Source organism: Trichosurus vulpecula, chromosome 2 (assembly GCF_011100635.1).
Source record: "Trichosurus vulpecula isolate mTriVul1 chromosome 2, mTriVul1.pri, whole genome shotgun sequence".
Taxonomy (NCBI): domain Eukaryota; kingdom Metazoa; phylum Chordata; class Mammalia; order Diprotodontia; family Phalangeridae; genus Trichosurus; species Trichosurus vulpecula.
In genome coordinates this window covers 141248984-141256582 of record NC_050574.1, presented here as the reverse complement: position 1 = coordinate 141256582, position 7599 = coordinate 141248984, and the positions used below count along the sequence as shown (strand labels likewise).

At 36.7% G+C, this 7599-nt stretch overlaps 1 protein-coding gene across 1 annotated transcript; it reads left to right on the top strand.

Moving 5' to 3' along the window:
- The first annotated feature begins 463 nt into the window (after window positions 1-463).
- LOC118838685 (60S ribosomal protein L11-like) lies at window positions 464-987 on the top strand. Its single transcript, XM_036746040.1, has one exon. It carries the CDS (start codon window positions 478-480, stop codon window positions 985-987), a length of 510 nt encoding a protein of 169 aa, XP_036601935.1. The 5' UTR covers window positions 464-477.
- Window positions 988-7599: the final 6612 nt, after the last annotated feature.

Here is a 7599-nt window from a genome sequence, read left to right as displayed (position 1 = left end):
AGCATCTTCTTTCATAAGTCCAGGTCTTTCCATACTTTTCTAAATCCACAGGCCCATCATTTCCTATACTGCAATATTCTAGCCCAATCACACTCTATCTGGAAGATTGTCTATGAGAGTTTTTTTCCCCCAATTTTCTGCATTTTCTCTATTCTTGGCTACATAGATTTTATTTATACAGGAAAATTTTAATTTAAAATAATCAAAATTATCCATTTTCTACTTCAACACTTCTCTAACCTTATAATATATATGGTTTAAGGTCTAATACTACTGAATCTAATTCCTTCACATCTTTTCCCCCTGGTTTCCTTGAAGTTCCTGAACCTCTGCTCTCCTAAATAAATTCTGTTATTATTTTTTTCTGACTCAGTAAGATAATTTTTAGTAATTTAATTGAGATGGCATTACATAAATAGATTAGTTAGGTAAATTTGTCTTTTAAAAAATTATATTACTCTCTTCCGGTTCTTCACCATGGCGCAAGATCAAGGTGAAAAGGAAAACCCCATGCGGGAACTGCGCATCCGTAAGCTCTGCCTCAACATCTGTGTTGGGGAGAGTGGAGACAGACTGACCCGGGCAGCCAAAGTGTTGGAGCAGCTCACAGGCCAAACCCCAGTGTTCTCCAAAGCTCGCTATACTGTCAGGTCTTTTGGCATCAGGAGAAATGAGAAGATCGCTGTTCACTGTACAGTCCGTGGGGCCAAAGCTGAAGAGATTCTGGAGAAGGGGCTGAAGGTGCGAGAATATGAGTTAAGGAAAAATAACTTCTCAGACACCGGCAACTTCGGCTTTGGTATCCAAGAGCATATTGATCTGGGGATTATATACGACCCAAGCATCGGCATCTACGGCTTGGACTTCTATGTGGTGCTGGGCAGGCCCGGGTTCAGCATTGCAGACAAGAAGCGTAGGACAGGCTGCATTGGGGCCAAACACAGAATTGGCAAAGAGGAAGCCATTCGCTGGTTCCAGCAGAAGTAGGATGGCATCATCCTTCCTGGCAAATAAAGTCCTGTTTTCTCTTAAAAGGTCAATAAAATGTTCCCTGAAGTGTAAAAAAAAATAAAAAAAATTATATTAGCTTTACCTACCCATGCACAAAAATATTACTTTAGTTATTTAGAACTAACTTTGTTTGTATAAAAGGTGTTTTGTGTTTATATTCATATAGTTCCTGTGTATGTTTAGGCAGGCATACTCTCATAATTTTTTATGCTGTCTAGTTATTTTATATGTTCTAAAACTATTAATTAATATAACTGACACATAGTATAGTTTCCATATTTTTCTCTTTTGATTGAATCTGATTTTAGCTTTAACTTTCTCTGAGATCATGCTTAATATCCCTACTTTTTTATTATTGACTTTCATTTTATGTTTGTGTGTATCTCTAATTTCTATAGCATTTCCTGAAAGCAACATATTGTTGAGTTCAAATTTTTAATCTGCTATCAGTTTCTATTTTATAGGTAAATTCATTCCATTCATATTCTACATCATAATTACTTGTTGTATATTTTTCTCTTTCCTATTTTCCTCCCTATACTTCTTACTCTATTCTTATCCCTTCTCACTTCTTTACTTCATTTCTACCCACCGCCCTCTTATTCCTTAACCTATCCCCCACCAAGTATACTTCCCTTATCCTCTCTCTCCACCCTATTCCCTTACCCTATTATTTCTTTCTGAATTAAAAACAATATACCCTTCTAAATTTATATGTTGTTCCCTCTTTATTCCATTCCTTTTAATCTACACACCCTTCTATACCCCTCCTTATCCTATTCCCTATTCCTCCCTTATCCTCTCCCCTTCTCCCTATCCTGTTACTCTTTTATTTCTTTCTGAATTTAGAAGACTTTTATATCTTTCTAGGTCTATCTACTTATCTATCTATCTGTCTGTCTGTCTCTGTCTGTCTGTCTGTCTACCTGTCTGTCTGTCTGTCTATCTTTCTATCTATCTGTATTGTTCCCTTTTTAACCCATTCCTGATGAAAGTAGCGTTCTGGAACTATCTGCCCTCCTCTTCCATCTAATTCTTCTGCATAAGTTTTTGCTCTCACACCTCATTTGTATGAGATAATCATCCCTTTTACCATTTCCTACATAATTTTACTTCTTAGAATCACATCATACTTAGCTCTACCCCACTCTTTCTTTTGAACTACCCAATTACTAACGACAATCTTAGAAATACATCTTACGTTTCCATGTATAAAAAGCAAACAATTTATCCTTATTGAGTCCCTTATAATTAGTCTTTGATGTTTATCTTATATTTCTCTTGGATCTTATATGTAAAATTTTCTATCAAATTTTGGTCTTTTGGCAATAAAATCCTGAAAGTCTGGCAATTCATTGAATATCCTTTTTCTTCCATTCAGGATTATACTCAGCTTTGTTGGATATGATATTTTCAGCCATAATCCCAGTTCTTTTGTTCTTCAATATACAGTGTTCCAAGACCTGTGGTGTTTTAGTGTAGCTGCTGATAGGTCTTGTGTAATTCTAATTGTGGCTTCACTATATCTGAATTGTTTTTTTTCTTGTTGCTCATCATATCTTTTCCTTAACCTGGGGGTTTCAGAAATTGTCTATGATGTTCCTGTAGTTTTTCCTCCAAGGATCTCTTTCAAGTGGTGATTGGTGGATTTTTCTATTTCTACTTTTCCCTTTTGTTACAACACGTGAGGACAATTTTCTTTAATTATTTCTTGTATTGTTGTATTGATTCTTTTTTTTTTTGATCAGAGCTTTCAAGTAGTCTGATATCCTTACATTTTCTCTTCATGATCTGTTCTCCAAATCAGTTGTTTTTCTTATAATATATTTCACATTCTCTTCTATTTTTTCATTCTTCATATTTTATTTTATTATTTCTTGGTCTCTCAAAACTCAGCTGGCTTCTCCTTGCCCAGTTCTAATTTTCAAGGAATTGTTTTCTTCCTTAAAATTCTGGATCTCCTTTTCTAGTTGGTTAACTTTCTTTTCATAATCTTCTTGTTTTTCTTGCATTGGTCTTTAAAAAAATTTCCCCTCAATCTCTCCTATTTGATTTTCAAAGTATTTTTTGAGTTCTCCTATGAATTCTTTCTGGCCTGGTGACCATTTGACATTATTGTTTGGGGGTAGGAGAGGCTTTTTTTTTTTGCTTCAGTATCCTCTTCTGAAGATGAATCCTGATCTTTTCTATTCCCCTAGTAACTGTCTGTATTTGGGATCTTCCTCCTTTGCCTGTTCATTTAAAAAAAAATTAGTAGCTCCTTATTCTAATCATCTCTAATCCTAGGATGTGGGGGATGGTGCCTCTGGTGCCTCTCAGGTCCTTCTTGCTGTTATTTTTTGAGCTTTGTCCTGAGCCCAGTCTCTGTACTCTTTCCCCACTCCAAGCCATATCTATGGCCCCCAGTACACCATGCTGGAAATGCTCTTGCTCCCTGAGAACTATCCAGTGTCTATGACAATCAATTCTCCCCTCTGACCTGGAACCAAGACTAAGAACTGAGCTCTCCTGTAAGTACTCACAGCCAGCAGCCTCCCTGCCTCCCTGCTTCTGCATTCACTAAGCATGCGCTGATTCCCTCTCATCCAGAACTGTGTCTCAGCAGCACAGCTGGACTTGGCCACCTTTGTCAGCAGAGGCTCCCTCAATCTTCCCCCTCTCAGTTGCCTGACTCCCCTCACTGTCTGGGAGGTGAAAATTCCTGTGGCTGAGGTGGAGGCTACTTCTCCACTCAGATGCCCCCAGGGCTTGTCCACCCTCTGTTTCAGTAGAGCCAGCCTGGAGCACTTTACTTGGTGGAATCTGTGTCCTCAGATCTTTCTTTGGATCTTCTCTACTTTTCCCAGGAGGAACACTGTTTTGCCCCAACCCTGGTTTGTTTTTGTCACATTATGTTCACACCGAAGTACTATTTTGTCTTGTTTATGGAAGAAATATGGAGAGCTTGGAATTTTCTGACCTACTCTGCCATCTTCCCAGAATCCTCTCAATATTATAGAGAGGATTCTGGGAAGATGACAGAGGTGATTGGTGTAGGAATGGATAGGGTACTCAGCTTAGGAGGACCTGAGTTAAAATCTGGCCTCAGACATTTTCTTGCTGTGTGACCCAGGGCAAGTCAATTTCTATTTGCCTCAGTTTCAACAACTATAAAATGGGGGAGGGGAAGCACTTACTTCACAGTGTTGTTAAGACTCAAATGAGATAGTATATGTAAAAGTGCTTAGTACAGTGCCTGGCACATAGTAGGTACTATATAAATGCTGACTCTTTTCTCTTTTCTTCCTCCCTACTATTCTAGTTTTACTATTTCCCCCCATGATTCATTTGTTTTTTTAAGTATTTAGAAACCATAACATTCACTGCATGCCCACTAAGCATTGATATTAATTTATTATTTGTGTTACCTTTAAGAAAATATAGTTTCTCTGTTTGTCTCTTTTAAACAAGTACATATTTTGCTCTTACATTGTCTGAAATCATGATTGCTACTCTTTTTTAAAATTACTCGATGAAAGGCTAAACCAATACAACATAAATTAATATACTTATTTAGTGCAAAACAAACTACGAAAGGATTATTTTATAGAGCTAGAAAATTAATAAAATTCATCTGGAGAAAAGAAAAAGATGGTCCATAATATCAAGGGAAAGAATGAAAAAAAAAGTGGGAAGAAAGGGGGCCTAACAGTACCAAATCTCAGACTAAACTAACCCCTTCCCTTAAATCTTTTTCAGATAAACATTTGTCTAGCCTTTTCTTTCCCATTTTAAGCTTGTAAATTGGACTTTTTAAAAAATCCAAATGTAGGACTTTATGCTTATGTCTATTTAATTTCATCTTATAGGTATTATAATACATAATCAACTCAAAGCTGTCACCCAATAAGATCTTTTTGGAGCCCAATTCTATTACTCTATGGCTGTCTTTCCTCACTTTTATGCCATCTCAAAATTCAATAAGCATGTAATCTATGTATTTATTCAAGCCGTTAATAAACATGTTAAACAATGAAGAACAGATCCCTGGGGGACTCTACTGCAGACCTTCTACCAAGGTGACATTGAACTATTAATGACCATTGTTTGAATCCAGCCATTCAACCAGTCACAAATTTATCTAATTGGATCATCTAATTCACATCTTCTCTTCTTTTCTCAAAGATTAGTATGAGATACTTGCTCAAAAATTTTCCTAAAATCTGGGCAAACTCTATAGCAATATCTTGATCCACCAGCTTTGTAAATTTGTCAGAAAAGAAAATAAGGATTCATGCCATTTTGGGGTGGAGGGGGCAGGGGAGAGATGGGGAGAAAATTTGGAACTCAAAATCTTGTGTTGAAAACTAAAAATAAATAAATTTAATGTGAAAAAGGAAGATAAGGTTAGCTAGCTATTATTATTTGAAGTATTTCCTATTCTTGACCAGCTTTCTCATTTCCAGGACAGTCTTCTACAACTAAGATTTTTTTAAAAAGTAATGAAAAATGGCAAGCAGAGAACAAACAATTGTAGTTATTTCTCAATTCTTATCTCCCTCCTCCAGGAAGTACATTGTAACACAAGAACCCAGAAAAATTCATGGCCCATAGAGGGTTGGGGGTTTTCCAGGACATGGCATTCAACCACACAGCTATGACTATTGCTTCTCACTCTTTTCAGTAGCCACAAATATAGAGTGTGGCATTCTACAAATCCCAGAGAATCTTCTTTCTATTGTGGAAGAGACTTTAAAGATTTTCTTGTTCAGCTCCCTCATTTTACAAAGCAGGCGAATGAGGGCTAGAGAAGTTAGGTAACTTGATGAGGGTTAGACAGATAGTAAGCATCAGTACTGACATTCAAACATAGGCCTTTGGACCTCACATTAACTGCTCTTTTTGTTGTACCATGGTTTCTTATATTATTCTTATGTAAATATGAAATATATGCTTTCATATATAAATACATAAATCAAATATAAAAATCTAATCAAACTTTCCTCAACCAAAATGCAAATGAAATTGAATGTTCTAGTTAATTTATTTTCTGGCTATCTGAGGGCCAACCCTAACCCTTTTCAGGTTCAAGTCTTATTGAATTTTTTAAAAAATGCAGCTTTTACTCCTTTGGGCTAGACTGCATTATGTCCTTAGGGATATCATCTGGAAATTCATCATCACGTATACTCACACCTCATCAGTACCCTCATTGCCCTCTACTCCTCTGATAGGAAGGCTAGAAGACAGAGCAAAGTACTCTTCCCAAAATCTCTATTTAAAGAGGGCTCCAGGCCAGCCATCTCTTCACTTCCCACCTGTCTGGATTCCTTGGGAGTGGACTCCATCATTCTCACATTCTGTCTGGGTTCTTCTGTCCTTCACCCTCACCTCTTCACCTTTCTTTTATGTGTCATCTCCCACCATTAGATGGCAAGCTCCTTGAGGGCAAGGTCTGTCTGTCTTTTACATATTTGCATCCCCTGCACTTAGCATAGCACCTGGCACATATTAGGCATATAATAAATGTTTATTGAATGACATATCCCCTTTCAGAGAGCCAATGGATATTGTTACTGTACTAGAATCTTCAGCATCTCTGCAGGAGCCTGAAGGTACAGATTATGTTTATCTCTCTCTGAGTGTTGCTTTTCTCTAAGCTGATATATTGTTGAAATTTTTACACATCTTTGCATTGCCTATTATTGTCATAGTATTAATAAACTACATAGCCGGATGTAGATGTCTGTGTAAGCATGTGAGACTTGATACTGAAAGAGGGGAGTTTTTTTTTTAAGAAACTAGGTTTCAGCTTGGAGCTAATTAGCTAATTAATGCAAGAGGTTTTTTTTTATTTTTAGTAATTTATATAAGAACATGTGCCCCAATTGCCTTTGATCCTGATATGAAAGAATGAGTAATCTATAAATTCAAGTATCAAGTTAAGGAATAAGTGTTTGGTGTGTCCATCTCCAAAATCTCATCAGAGATATTGTACTCTTACCTTCCAACACACCCCAACTCTTGTCCATAAGATTGATATGAGTGGTAGCACAGAGCCTTGCTACAGGTGCATAGAGCACAAAACCTTGGCTACACATGCAGGAGTTTTGTTCCCAAAACTGCTCTACCTAGAGAGCTGATCACTACTATCATGTTTCACCTGGAATCTTTTCCATGAGGCCTTTATAGATGGAGGCTAGCACACAACCTTGTTACATATATTTTACTGTTTCAGAAAATATGACACACTAAAAAAAGCATGCCATTATCTTGACAAGTAGAGGGAACTCATTGGAATCTTGGCATCTTAACTGCATGACCTTGAGCATATTCTCTCATTGAATTTCAGTTTTTTTGATCTGTACACTATTGATAATACTTGCTATTGTGAGGATCAAATGAAATAGCTGATGCTAAAGAATTTAGTGAACTGATAAGAATTGTACATAACTGATATGAAAGAGAATAAAATTTAATTCAATAAAAATAAATGTAAAAATAAAAAAGGAAAAAAGGAGGTTATAATCCCACTCTATATTCTGCCAATCACTGGTCCAATCACTTCTGGAATGTTGCGATCAGTTTCTTGTGCCACAATTTGAAAAT